Source organism: Protopterus annectens, chromosome 13.part0 (assembly GCF_019279795.1).
Source record: "Protopterus annectens isolate FY-2018-M chromosome 13.part0, PAN1.0, whole genome shotgun sequence".
Lineage (NCBI taxonomy): Eukaryota > Metazoa > Chordata > Ceratodontiformes > Protopteridae > Protopterus > Protopterus annectens.
This window is the reverse complement of record NC_056747.1, coordinates 678,491,127-678,513,227: the sequence shown is the minus strand read 5'-3', so window position 1 is coordinate 678,513,227 and position 22,101 is coordinate 678,491,127. Positions and strand designations below refer to the sequence as shown.

At 39.3% G+C, this 22,101-nt stretch overlaps 1 protein-coding gene across 2 annotated transcripts in view; it reads right to left on the bottom strand.

Moving 5' to 3' along the window:
* The window catches only part of SERPINF1 (serpin family F member 1), a 210,083-nt gene that overhangs the window by 21,039 nt on the left and 166,943 nt on the right, over positions 1 to 22,101 (bottom strand). For both annotated transcript variants that reach the window (XM_044054367.1, XM_044054368.1), the window contains exon 7: positions 14,772 to 14,982. In XM_044054367.1, the coding sequence (XP_043910302.1) occupies positions 14,772 to 14,982 (211 nt within the window). The remainder of the gene's footprint in view (positions 1 to 14,771; positions 14,983 to 22,101) is intronic.

Genomic DNA, 22,101 nt, shown 5'->3' with positions numbered 1-22,101 from the left:
GTTCCACTGAGTAGTGTCAATGTATCAAGATAATAATGTAATACAATCCACAAAGCTTCTCCGCTCAATTTATCAATCACAATTAAACACTGAAAGTATTCAATGCTGTAATGCAAAAACTTCCTGCCCTGTAAAACACTAGCAACTTCTCAACTCATGAACAGTTTCATTCAAATGTGCTGCTTCACTGAGTGTAATAATATAAAGTAAAAAAACAGTTCAACTCTATAATACCCACATATCAGAATTGCACCACATGAATAGCTCAAAAAAAGTCTCTGTTCTTTGTATAGAGTTCACAGCAAGAATAATGGACCAATTCAACATCAGATGTAATCAAATTAGAGAGTTATTGCGCCATACAGCACAAGCTGAATTCTCAGCTCAAAATGGAGTGTCAACATACAGTAAAAACAGACCCATACAACTTCAGATGTGACCAAATTAAACAGTTCTTGTACATGCTGAATTCACGGCTTCTCAGTTCAATATAAAAAGTTAATACACGCTGAAGACAGCATATTTCTCCACTCAAAATGTGCAGCACAATAATATAAAGAAAGAGACTGAGCTCTACAGTACTAAGTTCAAGAGTAGCTGCACCTTACAGTACAGAAAAATGCTCTGCAAAGTGCGTAACCTGTGCATTATATAGCCTGGGGTAATCCACTCGAAAGTAACAAAATTCAGAACTGGTGTAGCAGTTGCTAACAAAAAAAAAACTAATCAGCTTACCAGCTCAGTGTCGCAATTTGATATGCTGACTGTGAGATTTTCAGGTTAAAAGTCCAAGTCCCACATAGGAAAACAAAGAAAATTCAAATCATCAATGATGAAAAGCAAGTGCAACCGCCCTTTATGACGCAACCAGGCACTCTGTTTGGTACACACACCACTGCACTGTATGACACAAATTACTGCTCCACTCAGTATGTAAATCCCAAAACCAGAATAAAAAGGCTATTCAGCCCAATGATGTCTAAAGTCAACCATTTCTGTGCTGTACAACACACACAGCTCCGCTCAAATTGTGTATGTACCAGTATAATCCAAATTGTAGACCAAGTACCAGTAATTACAAAGGTACTCACGGACATGCAGTGAAAGAGCTATTCAGTTCAAAGATTCAAGAATTACCAATTAGCACAGCTTTTTAGCACAAAATCTTCAAGGCACAGCTAGTTAAGCCAATACCCCACTCTGGTAAACGTATCTGCGGCAAGAAATGACCATGAAAAATTACAAAAATAAAACTAGTAAAATGAGCAGACCTGAACCAGAAGAAACAGCTTTAATGTGGATAACCAAACTGACCAAGCGCTTTCCCCCACAAATGGGCTTCTTCGGAGTCAGTGAACAGTACAACAATAATCCCTTAAATACCAATTAAAAACAATAAATCACACTTGTACCTTGATGCAATTAAAAAATTAACCCACCAACATCCAATTCATTCAGCTCAAACCCTAGTATATACTTAAACAGCATAAATAAATACATGAATATACTTATTAAATAAATGTCAAACTTGTTGAAAAATATAATACTGTTACATTTAAAATTCTTTCATAAAAATGGGTGATCATGAAGTGTATTGTGAAATTGTAGTATGCATTATATAAACTGAGATTTACAGGAGGACAGGAGGTATAGAGCTGATTAGTAAAGATATTAAAAAGTAAAGGCCCTAGGATAGACCCTTGAGGTACACCCATTTTTACAGGGAGAGGAGGGGAGAGTGCAGAGTGCCATCTCACTGATTGAGATCTGTCAGTGAGGTAGCTGGAGAACCATGCAACAGTATCAGAGGAGAAGTTGAGGTTATGCAGTTTGTGCAGCAGATGAGAGTGTGAGACAGTGTCAAAAGCTTTTGAGAGGTACAAGAATAGGCAAGAAATATGTTTATGGTCATCCATTCCTATAGAGACAGCGTTGAGGAAGGATAATAGAGCTGTAGTGGTGCTATGTTTGGGTCTGAAGCTATGTTGAGTGGGTGTAAGAAGATTGTCCTGTATTAGATACTGCATAACTTGTTTATGAATACATTTTTCTAGTACTTTAGAGAGAGGGGAGAGGATAGGTCTAATGTTGGAGATATCAGAGGAGTCAATTTATTGGCTTAAAACTCTTGGCACCTATAGCAAAATACCTTCCAGAGAGTGAAATGTAGTGACTGGTTACAACAAATGCAATTTCATCTTAATTATATCATGCAGTGTCTATCAGACATGGGGTAAAAAGTTATTTTAGTGTGTCTAGATGTTATAACATTGGCTATCAAAATAATTATCCAACTATTTTAAATGTGTTCAAGCTGTCACCATCTTTGAGTGGCTGTGAGTACACATTCCACTTATTTACCACCCTTTCTGTGAACCAGTTATTGGTTCAACTATTTTTGCAGAATGTTTTAAAGTATAGGTATTTTGCAAAATGTTCTACCATATAGAAAATCCAATTCTGTAACTTTTTGTAGTCTCAGATATTCTTATAAAAGTAATGAGTTTAATATACTTGAATCAGGTCTCTCTTTTTTTGTCTGTATGGTACTGAAAAATAAAGGGATTTGTACTCTTTCTCTGTAAGACATATGTTCGCATCTGCTTATTAATTTAGTGGCATTGTACACCTTCTCATTTCTAATGTCTTTTCATTAATATGTGGTACCACAACAAAATGATTAGTTCTTATGCTTCATTTTCCATATGTTAATAATATTGTTTCATTTAGGTACTTACTGTAATTGTTCAAACGACTTCGATTTATTGATATCCTCAACATTTGTAATATGTTACCCCAAGTTTACTTCATTAGGATATAGACAATAGAAAACCTGTGTTACAGAGTATATCAATATCATTTAAGTAATAGCTGAGTAAATATGGACTTGGGTACCTACCCCGAGGGACTCAAACCATATCCAGGAGAATCCCCTTATTGTGAGAGTAATGTGTTCTGTTGTTGAGCCATTTAGCATTCCAAGCAACCAGAGATGTTGAAATGTCTTAACATCTGCTACATTGAGATTAGCACTGAACTACCTCATCAAAAGCTGATGTGAAGACCATGTGACCACATTATACTAACATCTTTTCCTGCAGCATATATTACATTGTTATAAAATGCTGAGTGCAAGTAAAAACAGACTTGTCTGTAACACAGGCATGCTGGTATATGTTATGTAATCCAAGCTTACTAATGTCTTCGGATAAAAATGTAAAAACAGAATTTCTATTACCATACCAGTGTTAGATAAAAAGATTATGGTTTAACAGCTAGAGTCAGTTTTAGACTCTTTATTACCTTTGCATATTGGTGTAATCAGGGCATTTTTTTTCACTCGGGGAATTTTTTTATCCTAATGGATGTGGCAAAACTCATCGTATACGTTCATAGGTAAGTACTAGGCTATCTGCTATTGCAGACTGTTTTAAGCCTTGCCAATTTCCCTTGGTGAAAATTAAACTCTGCCCTCTTGTCTGTGAGACAAACACCTTTACTGCTGTGCCAACCCCCAACCACATCTTTAAATTAAGTGCTATCTTTTTTTCAGTGTTTTCAGATCTGTGTTAATTATGCCATCCATTCTAGAAGTCTATCTTTATTCGAATTTTCCAAGTGCTGTTAAGTCTCCTCTCTAAAATTACAGGAACGTGTCTCACTGTATTTGGTGTTAAGGCAATATTATTACTTCCAGTGTCCTACAGTACTGCATATGTGAAAAAAAGTTGTGAGACCTCCTGTGCTTTTCTTATTACAGAATTATACTTTAAAAATTAGTTTGTGCAGAAGGTCCCCTGCTCACTCTTATGGATTTCCAAAATGATTATTGACAAATTGCTCTTCATAATGTTGCTGATCAGTTGTTGCTCCTCTTTTAATCAGCTTGTCTAGTGTATTGATTTTTTTTTTAATATCTTATGTCTACCTACTTTCCATTTTTTAACTTCTGGTCCCTAATCTGGATTACTTCACTTGAGTGATATCACTGCCAAAGGTGGCACATCACTTTCTTTGGTCAAAATGTACTTCCTGTGTGTTTTATTTTCATAAAACCATACATGTCAATATCACTCATTTAAAAAAAAAAATAGATATTCAGTCATTATCACCTAGTAAGGTTTTTGCTTTTGTGTAATGAGTGGCAATGAAAGTATTTGTTGAGTGGAGTTTTGTTAAGAGCTGAGTCGGCAAGCTGAGAAAGACAGTAATAGAATGGCCACTTGACAAAAATTAACTTCATAACTGTCACATATTCATGCTACATCTAAAATATTATTCATCCTAGCTATTTTTTTCATGCATTGAATTAAATTATTTTCTTTGACATAAGAAGTAAGGATCTTTCTTGGACCACTTGATGTGTGAGATATATAATTCCCCAGTTATTGCTAGGCAGGTTTAAATTACACGCTGTAATTGCATGTTGAACATGCGTTGCATTGATATGTATAACTTTTTCCAAAGCACCCCCATAAACCTTGATGATCTGTCAATGCTCACAACAGGCAGAAGGTTTTCTCCTGTTTTCACCTTAATGATAACACTTCAGTCATGTCTCCGTTATCGGCAAACACATTAACATTAATGACTACATATAAATCTTTCAAAAGTAGTGCAACTTCTGCACCCTTGCTTAACTTTTATGATGTCTATGGCACTAGAAAGATTTGTAGCCTTCAGTTTTCATCAATGAGTCCATCTGTTTTAGACAGATTCTGCCATTTTACCATCTCAGCCTTCCTTTTTAAAAATGTACAGTTTTCTTGTATTTTTTCATCATGCCTGATTGTTCTGTATCAGGGCTCTGTGAAAATCTGAGTTTTTTGTGTTGTGAATTGCATTAAGTTAACAGCTATATTTTTCCCTGCTTTTGACAGTCTGCCAAAAATGTGAGACCCCAATCAGACTTGAATGGCTAGTAAAAATCCGCCCTTTCAAAGATGCTGTCCTTCTCATGTAGGAAACTACCCAAACAATTTTCTGTAATTATAGGTTCATAGGTAGGTACTAGGCTTTCTGCCTGATGGCATTTATAAACCTAGCCGGAATGTGTTGGCTTCCACCTCCCCCTTAGACTAGTTCCCTGTGCCTCTGTCCAGCCGAGCCACTGAAGTGATCCCCAGGGTAAACTTTGTTTCCCATCCACTCGCCAAGGTTTCTCTTGAAGAATGCTAGCGAGGAGCTCTGCCTAATATAGATTGGAATCTTGTTCCAAAGCATGGAAAGTCTCTGGGACAGGAATCTATCCCTCCAGCAGGTCCTATTTATTGTTGTGGTGAGGTTTATATCCCTAGAGCATGTGGCAGGTTTTCTTTAGGTGGAGCATGTCCATCAATTCTGGGTTGGACATGGCCTTGTATGTTAGGCAGAGATCACCTCTGAGCAGGCAGTATGCAACCAAGTACAGCTGGAGTTTCTTCAGTCAAGCTGCATAGGGCATCTGTTTGAGGCCAGTGATCCTCTTAGTGAGGTACTTCTGTGGTCTTTCCAGCTGTTGAAGGTGTCTTGTAAGGTACATCCCAAATGGGGCGTTGTACTCTATGTTGGGTCTGATGAGTGATGAGTAGAGGGGCACAATGACCTCCTTTGATCTGGATGCAAACCCTTTTGTGATTAGGTGGGCCACATAGAAGGATTTTCTAACCACTTTGGCAATGTGATTATCAAAGGAGAGATTACTATCTACTTGGGTCCCCAGATCCCTTATTATGTTTTCCGTATTTAGGGGACTACCATTTATGTGGTAGCTTGTTATTTCCAAAGGGAATAACTATGCACTTTTTGGCATTTAGCTTGAGGCCATGATTTTGACACCAGGTATCCGTCTCAATGAGACCCTTTTGGAGGATGTCTGTGCCAGCCGGTGAGTCAATTATAGCCCCTAGTTTGCAGTTGTCTGCGAACTTGGTCAGCCATAGTCCTCCTGTGCTTGTCTGTACCTCTGAGAAGTATATGCCGAACAGGAGGAGTCCTAGGACTGAGCCCTGGGGAATGCCACTTGTAACCAGTTTAGAGTCAGACCTAGCTCCCGCAACTCTCACCATGTGGGTTCTGTCCATGAGCAAATTGGTAACCCATCTTGTGACGTAGAGGTTTATGTTCAGGATGGTGAGCTTGTCTATAATACCAGAATGGGGAATGGTGTCAAAGGCCTTTGCCTGGTCTAGGTAGGCTGTGTGCACCACCTTTCCCTCGTCTATAGCCTTGGTAACTGTCTCAAAGAAGTCCACCAGGTTTAGGAGACATGATCTGCCCTTAAAGCCAAACTGGGTAGGGTCCAGTGTTTGGAGGTTCCCAGTGTATCTGTTAATGAGTTCCATGATGATGTGCTCTATGGACCAAGCTAGTCAGGCTTATAGGGTGATAGTTCCCGGGGTCTGTTGTGGCTCCACCTTTGTGGAGCGGAATAACCGTTGCTGTGCACCACTCTATGGGAATGTAGCCTGTGGAGAGGCTGAGTTTGAACAGTGTGTTTAGGTGAGGGGTTAGTTTGTCTTTGAGCTCGTGTAGGACGCAGCCTGGGACACCGTCCGGTCCCATTGATGCTGTGTTTTTGGCTTTGAAGAGGGCTATTTTAACCCTAGTGTCTGTGATTTCAGGGGCTCTACATTCTTCTGGTATGGTCATGGGCCCTTTTGGGGGTGGGGTGAGTGAAGTTTGCACTGAACCTATCTGCCAGGATGTTGGCAATATCGGTTGGTTCAGTGTATTTTGTGTCATTCTGCACTACTCCGAGCAGATCTGAGCATTGCCACTTAGATTCTTGATGTAGCTAAAGAATGCCTTGTGGTTATCTTTGGAGTCCTTGGCAAGTTTTCTTTCAAAGCTCACCTTGGACGATTTTATGAGGGATCGTAGTTTTTTGCTGATACTGAGCAGGGATGTCTTCCCTTCTTGGGATTTTACTCTTTTCTGTACTAGTTTCCTCCTCCTATTGTATAGCTTGTTTATGGCAGGGGTCCACCAGACTGGTTTCCTTGGGATAGCACAATCCATGCATTCTTGTAGGTGCCCATAGGAATGCATTAGTAAAGGATTTTGCAGCTTGGACAGCATTATCCTTTAGCATGGGGGCTTTGAAACTTTCCACCTCAGTCTTAAGTAACGTGAAGTTTGCTTTTGAAAATTTTTTCATGGTGGTTTCCTTGTCCAGGGGTGGGGCAGAATGTGGATATCCAAAGTGATTTGTTTATGGACAGATCTAACCAGTGTGGGGTTGACCTCTGGTGTGGAAGACAAGTCGCCTATGTTGGTGATGACCAGGTCCAATATGTTGTCACGTCTGGTGAGCATGTTGACCAGTTGTTCTAGGGTGTTTGAGTTTATAAATTCTAGGAAATGTTGGGCAAGGGAGTGAGTACTTGAGTAGTTCTTCCAGTTAATGTTTTGGTAGTTGAAATCACCCAGTATTAGGGTGTTTGGTAGGACCTTTATGTTACCCAGTGTTTCCAAAAATACGGAATGGGGGTCCTGGGACATGGTGGGTGATCTGTAGCAAGCTACAGTTTGAACTGCAGTTTTGCCTGTTGTTAGTTGCACGTGGATAATCTCTGAAGCATCGTGCTGTGCCACTAACCTGGAGGTGTGGGTATCTCTGATGAATATGGATACTCCCCTGCCTTTTTTTATTTCAGTCCGGGTTCTGTGGCCCAAATGTATGGTATGAGTTGTAGCCTGGTAGTGCTCTCTGCCGTAAACCAGGTTTCTGTTACTGCACATATATCAATTTTTTCCATACGGAGGAGTGCCTCAAGTGCATGCATTTTGAGGTTTAGACTTCTGGCATTGAGTAGTATTACCCTCAGATTTTTGTTACTTGTGCTATTTATGGTGGTGGGTTTGTCTTTTGAGCCTTGCCTAAAAAAGGCACTATGAGGGTGGCAAGAGCCTTGGCCAGTAATCAAAAGCCTAAGGGTGACAGGTGCAAACCATCTCTAGCAAAGCAGCATGGCTTGTTGAGCATGCCATCCCAGGCAGACAGACACTGTTTCCCCCTTTGAATGACACCAGAAACTTATCCAATTGTTGAAATTGATCATTTTTTTTATACTGTGGTATCATTCTTGGTGAGGGCAGGATGCTACTCAGGGTCAGGGTCATACCTGCCTGGGCTACGTGATCAGAGAGCTCTTCCATGTCTCTTTTCATGTAGTCCAGGGAGGTACGGCTCAGGTCATTCACACCAACATGGACAATGACAGAGTCATATTTGTACTTGTTCTGGAGTGACCTGAGTGCTTGTGTTATGTGGTGGATCCTGGCACCCGACAGGCAGCTAACAGTAACCCTCTCCTTATTCAGCCTAGTGAGTGGGACGTCAGTGTGCCTGACTATAGAGTCACCTATTACTAATATGTTGGGTATGTTATTTTGCCTTGAGGACTGTGATTGCGTGGCACACTGGTTTTGTGAAGTATGTGTTTCATGGTTTGTGTTGGGGGTTGGAGGTTGCTTGGATATCTGCTTTGGAGGGCTCTGTTGCTTTTGCAGATTTTTATTTTAGAGCCTCTGAGTATGTTTTCATGTATTTACGTGTGTTTTTACCGGTGCTGGTTTAATGGGTCTATGTGAGACTGGTGATAGAAATTAGCCCAAAATGGCCAATAAACTACTACTTTCTGGGCTGAAACCACTCCTCCAGGGACAGATAGACTGCTCAAAGCTCCCCTGTCTCACAGGTGAACAGAGAAACTTCCTTCTATCTAAGTAAGGTTTGGGAAAACACAGAGATTTGTAACACAACCCTGAATTCAGCACTAAACTGAAAATTAGACTGTACTAGCTTAGAAAGGCGGGAAACCATTATATATGTATTTTTTTCAGAAAATAAAGCAGATACAATGAAATTTGCATAAAAAAGTTGCTTGTTATATATCTCAGTTCAGAGTTGTAGTTAATGCCTCTAGTAATAAAGTAGGAAGAAACACAAATACAGTAAAAGCAGATGAATAAATTGCAGAATTTTATTTATATATATATATATATATATATATATATATATATAAATGAACAATCTGATTTAAACAAGTTACCCAGTTAACCAGAAAAAACTCAGAATTGAGCCCTGTTCCAGCAGTCTTCAACCAGACAAGTTCTAACTGCACACTCCCGCTACTAGGGTGCAGGGGAACCTTCTCCAAAAAAGATGGCCTGGATCAGTGCTCAAGTTATACAAACAAAGCTAGATTCAGCAGGCCTGAATCTGGTCCTATGCTACAGCAACAAGGTACACCAATTTCAGAAAGAAACAGTTCGAATAAGCAGGCACAATAAGCCCCTGACCAAAAATTCCCAGCTCAGAAGGGCAGAATCCAGCCTCTCCTCCCACAACAGTGCAGACCACAAACCTTCTTAATGTAGAATAACTGGCCCAAAGTCCAAGTGCTTAAACCAGAACTAATACACTTTTAGAATAGCAGACACTGAGCTTTCAATCAGCAATTCCCAGCTTAAAAGGATGTAAGCTACCTGTCCTACCACAACAGTGCAGACCACAAACCTTTTTAACGTAAAACAACTGGTATGAAGCCCAAGTGCTTAAACCAAAAGACTTAGAATAACAGTTACAGTTTAATCAGGCTACTACCAAGCAGCAATAAGTACAGCCGAATAAATAAAAATGAGTACTTTTAAGAAGAGGCAAAAGCAAAATAAAGTAGGAGGGAACACAAATACAGTAAAAGCAGATGATGTTTTTTTTTTGTTAGTAAAGTGCAAGGAGAGAGGAAGGAATAACCTAAGTGGGTTGACCTTCTCAAATCCTCTCTCTGTAGTATGTAGAGTGAACACTAGACTCAGAATATGATCTCACTGTATTCGGTTAAGTGAGCAAATACAGACTTTCAGGAGGGGTGGGCAATTCCAGAGCCACCAACACTAACACCAAAACAAGAACAGTGTGGGTGGGGACAAACAAGAAGAAGAATAAGTACAGTTTACAAAGATATTAAATCAAAATGCAGAAAAAAATGAGAATAAACACATCTTTTCTCAATATCACAGCTGCCAGTAGGTCAATCTCTCTGCAGCAGCCTGAGCAACAGGTATATCTGATTTAAAACACAGGACAGAAACCAAACAATACAGATGCAGGAATACTTTGGCCGGATGAAACTAGTTCTGAAAATTTACTGCCACTAAGAAAACAGACAAGGCCTCCAGACAAAGGATCTCACTACAACTGAGGTCAACACTGAGAGATATACACCTATAACACACAAGAAGAAGACGAAGTACACTTGTACAGATTACAGAGATATTAAATCAAAATGCAGACAAAAAATGAGAACAAACACATCTTTTCTCAATATCAGTTTTCTAGCCTTTCTCGTGCCCTGGTTATCACACTTATAGTGAAGGCTGGTAGCCTGAGAAAAGACTTCCTCAAACTCTGCAGGGGTGTGTAGGAACCTGCACGGTTTTTTCCTAAACAAAGAGAAGGGGGGGGGGCAAAGATACCCCGATGAGGAGAGACAATGGTCCCCACTCCAGAAAATGAAAAATTAAAAAGGGATGGAAACATGACTGCAGCCATGGCTACATGAGAAATGTATAATTATGGCAAGTTAGCACAACTGTACTCTGCTCTTTGGCTAGGTCAATGCCGCAGTCATAGTCCACACAGTCTTTGCACCTACAAGTGGGACACTTGTAGAAAACCAAAACAGCATGCTTTTTAGGATTGTTGAAGCAAACCGATCCCAGTCCTACATTTCACATCTAGTTTACAAAGTCTGGAGAAGATGCAGAGAGAAGACAAAGTAGTAACTTCCAGAACATCTTTATCAGAAACACTTTTTCAGGAAGGCTATGGTTATGCTTGTGCCCCAGTGTTGGAATGTGATCCCACCTCCCCTAATTACTTTCCATGGTACTGTGTGTCAAAAAATTATACAACTGAAAATCCATTTGGAAATAGTCTGTCTAGACAGTCATGCCCTTTCTGCTTTTTCCAAAGGCTATGAAGAGCTGGTCAGTCCTTCTGCACAACTTTGTTCTGTCCAGGTAATACCTTTACTGCTTGTGTACAAGCAATGCAAAAAGTTTCACTGTAGTGTGACATACGGAAAGAGACTTGGAAATTTATAGCTTTGTTTACTGCCACTGCATTCACTACCTTGGCCATTTTTTCAGTTTTTAAATGATGCAACAGTGCCTCTGGAAATCTGTGGACTTAAGATTCCCAGGATACCAATGATTTTTTTTTAAATCATGCAGTTGAACCACAGCCACCAGAGAATAGAGCCAACAATGTACTCTGATATACTGAGGATCTATTAATCTTTACAGACATTTGCTGAAAGTTTCTGGAGAAGGACCACTCTGAAAACATTGCGGTCTAGCAGTGCCACCAGGATACCAATGATTTTTTTTTAAATCATGCAGTTGAACCACAGCCACCAGAGAATAGAGCCAACAATGTACTCTGATATACTGAGGATCTATTAATCTTTACAGACATTTGCTGAAAGTTTCTGGAGAAGGACCACTCTGAAAACATTGCGGTCTAGCAGTGCCACCAGGAAGACAGTCCTCTAACTTGGAAATGTAAGAAGTGATGCCAACATCTTTCTACAGGCAAGCCTGTTCATACAGAATTGGCTTTTGAAACTTTTTCCTGTGACTGTGCTTGCAGCAGGCAGTCAACCATGTATGGGTCAAAAAAAATAAATAAATGTAGTCCCCTTGTTCAATAAATGAGCTATCACCAGAGTCAGGTACCATGTGTGAAAACACTGCTGAGTGCCCAATTCAAAGGGTAAACAGATGAACTGGTAGTGGTCACATCATGACAGAAATCTTAGGAAGCACACATGTGCAACGTGAATATGGTCATGCAGATTCCTTGGCAACCCCATAAAATTTGAGTCTTAACAAGGCTAGGGGAACCAGAGGGTTAGGATTTCAAACTTGAGAATGTACAAGATTTTAGGGTCAGGAACAGTCAGTGGACACATCTGCCTTCCTGGTCCTAAGTAACTGCTTAGTTGGTCACTTGTTCTAGCATTAGCTACAGGATGGGTACAGAGATGCTCTTGCATTGTTGGAGGTCTAAACCTGAATTCCAGACAATAACTCACTACAATGATGCTTAGCATCCATTTGTTTGAAGTAACTGGCCTACGCTCCTCCAGACATACAAATAAATAGTTTCCCTCCCAAGTTGGGTATGGTCTTAGAGGCAGGGTGAGGGATTCGGGCCTAAAGTAGTCACAACTGTAATGTAACACCAGTTATGACTTATGAGTTAAGTTTTGCTGGCCTACCATCTTTGAGAGTTGCTCTTCTGAAGGGTCTATTTCCTCCAGGATTGCTACCATTCCTTTATTTCCTACAAGATGGTCCTAGCTTAATAGGAAAATTCTGACTACATGGGGAGGGCTAAATATGAGATTGTACCAATTACCTTTAAAGAAAACGAAATTGTCACTGGTCCAACTGGTTTGGAGCCTGTGTGTGTGTGTCCGTCATGAACATCCACCACTGTGGTGCATGATAACAGGTCTGTCACCAGCAGACATAATACAGTGTTGAGACAGCAGATCCCTGCAAAGTGGCACAATGTATCTCCTCTTTTCCAGACGAAAAGCCTTTATAAATATACACCTGTCTCAAGTGTTCCACAGACAGTGAGTTGCCACTTAATGAAACTTTTGGGGGGTATAGCCCACCAATTGCTAGGATCAATTCCATATCAAGTTGACCACCACAGCAGTCCTGGACCATACTCAGGTCTGATGCAATCAGGGTGAATGCAGTCAACTTGCAACTCTGTTTGCCAATGCAAACCACTCTAGAGTTCTAGAAAAAAAACAATGGTAATAACACCAGTGACAAATGCCTTGCAGCTTTTCAAGCCCTTGTTCTTTCAGAATAGTAAGTTGTAGATACACTCGTTAACCTCCCCGGACAGATAAATGCCAATTACACAACTGGATGCTCCCTGGCATTCTGGGACACCAGCAGGTGGTATCTTCACTAAACACAGAGCAGATACTGCAGGCTGCATTAACATGTTCTGACATGCATACTCTTGAGGCCAGATATTAATATGGAGGCACTTTTTAAATCATGAAGCCAACAGAGAAAAATCTTACAAGACAAAAACAATAGAAAAGTGGAAAAAATAAGAATTCAAACAGTTAAAGGAATGCTGGATAATTTACAGAAACAAAGTTCAGGGCATCTCCACCTCTCTAGTATCCAGGGTTAGCCCAGGGACAAAATGCTGGAAGGGTAGGGTCTTGCAATCAAAGCGCCTAGAATAGAGATGGTATACAATTCTTAAGATTAACTTTCCACATGAAACTTCACTAAAGTGTTTAGCCACAAACGTTATGAAGGAAGAATACAACACACACACGCATTTCAAAGCAGTTTCTAGCAACAAAACAAGATATGTTTTTAAGGGGGTCTATATTATATAAACAAGTTTTATAACTTCGAATTCCATATGGTCAAAGTTATAAAGACTTTGCGCGTATGTATAAATATATAATTAAAAAAAAAAAAGTTACCTGACACTTGAAAGCCCCCCCCTGCACCCCCCCGCTATTTACGCATACCAACTTCGAGATCGCACTAAAATGCAGTAAAGGAAAATCTTCCCTTTACCGCATTATAGTGCAGTCTCGGAGTTGGTACATCTAAAGGGGGGCACAGCCCCCCTCGAAGGGGGTACAGGGGCTTGCCCCCTGCTTACAACCCTTAGTTTTTTGTTTCCTCTTTTTTTTTTTTTTTTTTTATATATATTCGAAGTTTTATAACTTCAACCATATGGAGTCGATCATATGATATTCGAAGTTATAAAACTTCAATTATATAATATAGACCCTTTTAAGTTAGTGCTCCAGGTTTACAAATTGAGCTCCACCCTTTGGTTTACATACATCAGTCAAGTATTAAGATACCCTACCTTCTCGGAGGAGAACATGGCGAACAGCTGTATCTACATAGTAATTAACAGGATCACCACTGTGGATCATCAAGCCATCCACAAATTTCATGGATTTGGCCCTCTGGCCTCTAAGCTTGCCAGAAACTACAACTTCACATCCCTTGGCTTCACTCTCCATCATGAAATGTAGAACACCATAGCAGGCTCTAGAAATCAAATATCACCCAGTTTACTTTTCCTGTATGCAATCCTTAAATGTGAGATGTATGCCTCCCTCTGAAAAAGTGCTATGTAATTTCAGCACTTTGCTCAGTCATACAGGCTGCATATTTGTATGTTCAAGTCAACCCACCACACATGGGATATGAGTAAACTTCATTCATTGCTTTTCCAACTTTAGTACCAGCTGTTATCAGTTACATATGTGAAACATTATGACAAAATTATAATTTTAACAAGTTTCCAAATTCGGGAAACAGAAAAAGTGGTCATGTAGACTATAGCAGTTTACTATAAATTTTAAAATAAACATATTTTCTTGACTGCTGTTCAGCATGCTTTTTGTCACATTTTGCACCCTTAAAATTTCAAATGTAGTTATGGGTGATTAGGGTTGAGGGAACTGGATGAAGTATTGTTAAACATATAATTCCAGAATTTAAGTGTATTGCATCATTAAATGTATATAAACAGGTGAAACACTTGAATATAATGTGAAGTGTTATTGTACAGTATTGTAATGTATCCAGTTAATGGAGGTGTTGAACTTGTCATTATTCTGTGAGATAGTGTGATGTCATTCACATTAAGTAAACAAGACACTAGAGACAACTGCAGTTTCATGTCAGAATTTAAGCTGATGCATACTTACCCATCTCACCGAGGGTGTTGGAGAAATCTGCGTCGTGTGCCAGATTAATCTTTGGCAGTCTGAAGTTCACTTTGACATCATGCAGTGCTTTGGCGGTATCGTGCATGAACTCAGCACTCAGGGTCTCCTCGATTAATGTAAAGTTCTTTGTGACCTCATTAGGCAGGAAGATTAGCATACTGACATCGCCAGTTAGTTGTAGCTGGGCGATCTGGTTTGATCGAAATGAAATAAATCAGCTGTTGTTACAGAATGATTTGCAAAGTATTAAATGAGTTTACAGTACAGTGCATCATATTTTTCTGTTCTTGATTCCTCTGTGCAGTGTTACCTCACTGACTGTTGTCTTTGCTTGTTTTCCATGGTATTTCTTCCTAGAGTAGCATGTCAGTTTAATTTTAACCACTTTCCTACAATCACTGCAGTGGCATCAGCTATGATTAAACAAGGAAGATTATATTTAAACTTCTATTCAGTGGAATTTTTCCCCTCTCAGTTACTGCACATTTTCCGTCGTGGGACTAGCTGGTGATAAAATCAGAGGTTTTTTCTATATCAGCACTAAATAGTACTAAAAAATATTTATTTTCTATACATAATCTTTTTCCCTTTATCCTACTGATACATTTATCAGCCATTAAATTTAGTTATTAACTAGACAAGCTTGTGCAGGCTGACCCTTTGATGAGATAGTGATAATGAACAAATTAAACTGGCACAGTGACTGTGACACAGCTACCAAGGGAAGCTTTGCTACCATTTGTCATTTGAAAGAGAAAAGTGCTTAGTGCTCTATACCTAACCTGCACTTTGCAAGGATGACCCACACCTGTGCTGAGGTGCAAAATAACCAACACATTAAAAGCTAGACAGCATTGCCTCCACTTCCTGTGCTGAACTACCAATAGTGGCAGAAACTAACTAGTGGACTCTGGTAAGGATCAGTTAAATACATTTGTAAGGTTCAAAGAAGGGTACCTGCACCAAGCAAGCAGAACAAATGTTAAAATATCAGGTTGCATACTTGAATGAGTACTTTCAGAATAGCTTCTGCTTAGCCGCTGGATGGTGCTATTTAGGTACAGATGTTTGTGTGTGTGTGTGCGTGTTTGTGTGTGTTGGGGGGGGGGGGTATTGTTTTGGTTCTCCAAAGCGTATGACATTCTTGTAAGGATGTGTACAGTAAGTAAGGCGAGGTTGTTACTGTCACACCCTTCACTACTTTGGCCAGTACTTAGAATTGTATGAATAGCAATTTGGTGCCCCTGTCAGGCCAGCCTCAAGCAGCTAATCCAGGTAGAAGGCAAATGTGCCTTTTCTGGTAATCTTGAAAAGGAATGGTGATCTTTTCTTGCTAGTGAAACAAGCTGACAGGTATATATTAGGCAAGTGTTAAATCCCTCTTTGGTCAGCTCCTTCACTAGTTAACACAGGCAGCCCTAGAAAAAGAGCACAGTAAAACTTGTGATAATGAATGTAAAATTAATAGTCAATGTTCCGTAACATTGACATATGACAAAGTAATGCCAAAATATTGACTACAATATCAGTCAAAAGTGCAATTGTGCAAAACTACACCAATTGCAAAAGCTTACTTTTGTGATAGAACATATGCTATGTACAAATAACACATTAAACAAAGTAAAAACACAAAAAAAGGGGCATTATGTGGGGGATGCTTGACTCTATATCCCTGACATGGATCTGCCCCTACACCTGAGTAGTTAGATATACTAACTCCATGGTTGCACATTTGTAACTAAAAGAAAGCATCATGCAACAAGTTGCACTTGCTGTTCTGTGAGATGATCAGTGCTGCAGTCATGAAAGAATGCTTTCCACAGCCTGTGACATAAAACAGCTGTCAACAACCTGTGCAATTCATAACATGCAGCAAAATCTTCATAAACACCAGTGGATACTAAACGTCTAGGAAAAATCCCATGATCCAAGCACTAGCTTTGGCTGGGGTGCAAAGCAACCTATAGGATAGTCTCTGTTGGGTGGTACTGTGTGAAAATACATAATGTGCATGTACAGAAGTGATGTGCACAAGAAGTAAATTCAACAGATGACATAATTTGTAGAATTAAACTGGTTGGTATGAAGGAGAAAAGGTAGGTATAAACTTAGCTAATAAGGGTGACATAAGAAAGCCTTAGGGAGGAAAGCAGCAGAAGTATTGATTTGTGCTTGCAAAGGACTTTGTAAATAACTGGACAACATACAAGTCATTAGATTTATTTATTTTTTTACTTCTCTAGTATTTGTATTAAGTGGATAATCCAGGTTAATGAACATTAATAGTAAACATTCCACTGGGAAATACATTTCATTATTTTCAGCCTTAGCTGGTTCTGATCGCAATCCCTCATCATTAGTAGCATTTTCTGTCTCTGGAGAATAAGTGTAGGTATCCAGCTACACCCATGTCATGAGGTTGGTGCTGCTATTGTATTTTTATGTTGTATTTGTGATTAAAGTTGTTACTGTATTGGGACTTTTGGTATTTAATAAATGATGCCTTCATTTGTTGGTGATGAGTTATGCAGCTTTAAAGAGCCTGACACCTATCCAGCTCTGTGGTGCAGAGGGATAAATATCTGACTCTGACCCAGATGACTGAAGTTTAATTAGGACCTTGGAAGCTGGAAGAGCCTAGTGAGGAAAGATCTTGAGTGGCTTACCTCAAATAAGAGAAGAGACAGCAGAAAAGTGATCCCATCCTCACTGTTAGTCCCTGGTGGAGTTTGGAGATGTGCAGAGGGAAGGGGAGCTATTGTCTACAGTGGAGTTGGGCATTGGCTGAGTTTCATGCAGAAGTGTGGATAAAACACTGCGTGCCAGCTGTTTGGATACTACATATACATGCGGAGACAGGGAAAATAGTACCTCCGCAGTACTGTGGTGCTGCACAAGTATGTCTCAATCTTTTTGACAGTCTTGAATGCATTCAGAGTGAGTCTGAAGGAGATTGGGAGGGTTTTGTACCCCCTGTAGATGAGGAGAGGCACTGTGAGCAATTTATGGTCAGCTGTGGAGACCCAAGCATAGGAAAAAAATTAGACTACCACTTGCATCTTCCTAAGGAGGGGGAAATAACTGAAGAAAATAGTAACTTTAGATACTTTGCATTTAATTTGAATCCCGATCCTAGAAGGGATTCTGCAAAAGTGGAGAACTGTTTTTACATCAGTTACGTTACAAAATAAAGACTCAAACATTTACATGCCTTTATTTTTGGTGTACAAGTCTAAAGTAATGAGCCTTCTGAGTCCTTCCCAACTCTTTGATAAACACATGCAAGCTTATTACAAAGTTGTTTAATCCTAAACTAGAGACATTAGACTGCTATACATTTCAGTCTTGTACTAGAAAACTACTGAGACAGTGTTTGAGTATGTAGCGGCCTTATGAAAATGATACCAATGCTGTAGTTATGAAGGGACATTATAGAAGATACTGAGAGAGAGAAAAAAGTGCATGTGGATAACATGATTAATACATGCAAAGAAGATAGTCATCTCAAAGTAAGCTAACATTTGAAAATTCCATAAGTATTGTTTTGACAGTGGATTCAGCAAATTAAATGCTAAACCCTAAGGTGTCACAACGTCCATGTTCTTATTTCTTTATCCTTGCATCCGATTCAGGTCACTATTGGTGAGGGCACAAAATCTGCCCTGCCAAGGGGAGTCTCAAGAAATGAATAACAAGTCTCTAATGGAATGCGAGTTTGCTAGAGAGCACACACTGACACATTTAGGGATACAATTCAACCTGACAGCTTCTGTTTGGAGTGTGGAAGGGAATGGGATAACCCCAAAAGAAACCCTTGTAAGAAGTGGGAGAACAAACTCCACACATAAGCCATTCCATATTTAAAGTGAACCAGGGGTCCAACATCTATAGGTCAGCAGCACTGTGCTGTCCCCATGTGTGTACAGCGAGGTGTGTGTGTGCTAAATCATATGTAGAGGAAATAAAAGGTATTTGTGAAGAGAATCAAAGAACACATGGAATTATAAAAAATGAAAATTCCGTTGTGTGTACAGCGAGGTGCGTGTGTGCTAAATCATATGTAGGGGAAATAAAAGGTATTTGTGAAGAGAATCAAAGAACACATGGGAATTATAAAAAAATGAAAATTCCGTTGTGTGTACAGCGAGGTGCGTGTATGCTAAATCATATGTAGGGGAAATAAAAGGTATTTGTGAAGAGAATCAAAGAACACATGGGAATTATAAAAAATGAAAATTCCGTTCTGTGTACAGCAAGGTGCGTGTGTGCTAAATCATATGTAGGGGAAATCAAAGGTATTTGTGAAGAGACTCAAAGAACACATGGGAATTATAAAAAATGAAAATTCTGTTGTGTGTACAGCGAGGTGCGTGTGTGCTAAATAATATGTAGGGGAAATAAAAGGTATTTGTGAAGAGAATCAAAGAACACATGGGAATTATAAAAAATGAAAATTCCGTTGTGTGTACAGTGAGGTGCGTGTGTGCTAAATCATATGTAGGGGAAATAAAAGGTATTTGTGAAGAGAATCAAAGAACACATGGAATTATAAAAAATGAAAATTCCATTGTGTGTACAGCGAGGTGCGTGTATGCTAAATCATATGTAGGGGAAATAAAAGGTATTTGTGAAGAGAATCAAAGAACACATGGGAATTATAAAAAATGAAAATTCCGTTGTGTGCACAGCGAGGTGCGTGTGTGCTAAATCATATGTAGGGGAAATAAAAGGTATTTGTGAAGAGAATCAAAGAACACATGGGAATTATAAAAAATGAAAATTACGTTGTGTGTACAGCGAGGTGCGTGTGTGCTAAATCATATGTAGGGGAAATAAAAGGTATTTGTGAAGAGAATCAAAGAACACATGGGAATTATAAAAAATGAAAATTCCGTCAGTGCACAGGCATTTGGTGCTACATATGTTCCCTTTTTGAGAGTGAAGTAAATTGGTTGCTTGTGACAGGTTTGCTGTGAAGGAGAACATTTTGGAAGATAATTTAAATTTACTAACTGTCAACATTGCTTGAATGATGCACTCCATTTAGCTCCTTGTGTACCTGCTCTTTTTCCTTTGTGACATAGTAAAAACGGGTTAATGGAAGCACATTAATTATTAGTTTATTTTGGAAAGACATATGCTGTTGGATCCATATTTGATATTTGGCAAGTTGAATTTTAAGCTGTTTAGTCTAGCAGTGTAGCAGAAATGGTTATGATTATGAGTTACCAAGTGCTTCATTTTGTACTCAATATGATTCCGACAGTCTGAACTTGCATAATATGTGATTCTGAGCAATTTACTTATCTATACTTGGGTCACCACCTGAAACTAAAACATTTATTTCTGCTGTATTTATGTAGTAAACAACTAAATGAAATTTAAGTCCTATTGTTGCAATTTGCATATATTTTATTTAAGCAGAAATAATGTAATCGCTTTTCATGAAAGATTAAAGAAAAATGATTGCCCACAACCACTGGGCTTGTTGTCTGCCTTATTATGGTGGGAGTTTAAAATGATTAGTACTACATTTTCTTTTTTCTTTTTGGAATTCAAGCATAGATAATGTCATTGTTTTCTATGTAAGATTTTAAGCAAAATTAATGTCCATAACCACCCAGGCTTTTCTACCTCATTATAGTGGGACTTTAATGTTACTTTGGAATTAGAGTTTTTACAAATAAGTGTGAAGTTTTTTTTTTCAGTAATGTGGTAGCATTTGGATTTATTTCCCCACATATTTATGTCTGACGATTTGCTGTCTGTAAGCAAATGAAATTATGCGACAATGGTACCATCATCACATTATGGTACAGTAACTGCTATGTTTTGCTTTGGAAGAATAAGGCACATACTAAGTAAAAGATCGGAATGTGTTCCTGAGGAAGAGGTTTTTGTTTGTCTTTTCCCGGTTAGGGGTCACCACAGCGGAACTCGGGCGCGCTAATGATTGGCAATGGCAGTAGATTTTTATGGCTCCGAGTTGCCAGCCTGACGCCCAACCTTCAGTGAAGGCACGCCCATTCAAGCATATCTTTTGGAGGCAACTCGACCATGGGGACGACATGCAGACTCCACACAGAAGGCAGTCCAACCAAGAATCGAACAGGAGAACCTCTTGCTGTGAGGCAACAACAATTCCGTTGTAGTGCCGCGGCTTCTTTGCCAAAAGTAAAATAGCAGATCAGGAACTCTGGATCACCTAGAAGAGAGGAGCTAGAGTCAGATTCACAGTGATGTAATCTACAGACTTCTGCTTGAAGGATATGATCTGGCTAAGAAAGTGCTTCCAATGAAGTCTTCAGTTTCTGGAATGCAAATTGTAGCTTTCTGTTTGCGATCTCAGCTTGAAAGGCTAAATGACAATCTACTGTGATCAGATCATTGCACAACATACAATTCATATTCTTATTCTGATCATGAATTACGGCTTGTAGAAACCGTCAGATTAAAATGCAGATTTTGTGGTGAACATATAAACTGCACTGTAAAAGCACTCCCCCTTGTCAGATAATGGTAAATTCATGCTGGTATGGGACAGGACTTAACTGATGTTGAAGGAAACATGCATTAAGTCTCATGGTGTACATGAACTATTGTTGGGATACAATCGATAGTATCAAGAACAGCAGGTTCCTGCTTATGGAAAGGCAAGACAGGATTTGGTTATTGCAAAGTGAAGGTTAGCTGTAATCTTGTTACTGGTATGCAGTGCAGTTAAACACAGCAGCAACAGGAATAAACCACAGATTTACATAGGATGATGTTTTTGGCCTCCTGAGGGAAAGACAGTAAAAATAATTAAATTAAGTATCTTACAAAAAGCATCTGATCTGGATAACGTTAACAAATATTTGCCCAAGCTAAGGGAAGTTACAGTGTAGGTAACAAACATCCAAATATTAAAGTGAGTAAAAACAGTAGTCAGTCTAGTGGCATAGAGGGAGGAAATCTGTATCTACAGGAACCCATGTTTGATTAGTGCCAGGTTCTATGAGGCAGACTAATGGCCATCCTACATTTTCTGGGGGTGATTTTGAGGGATTTTTAAAAACAGTATCAATCCCTAAGTGAGTACAGATGCCTGTAGACTGTGTGTGGATGTGTTGAGGTTGGGGGTATGGCATTCCTCTTAGTACTATGTGTGTGACGGCATTCTCATTGTTTGTGTTGATGGCATTGCTTATTCGTGCCAGTGAGGGTAAGATATTATTTTGTTAATAAAATGAAAGACAATATGGTATGATCACTGGGAACGGTCATACAAGTTTAACCCCCTAGATAGAACAGACAGTAAAATTAAAAT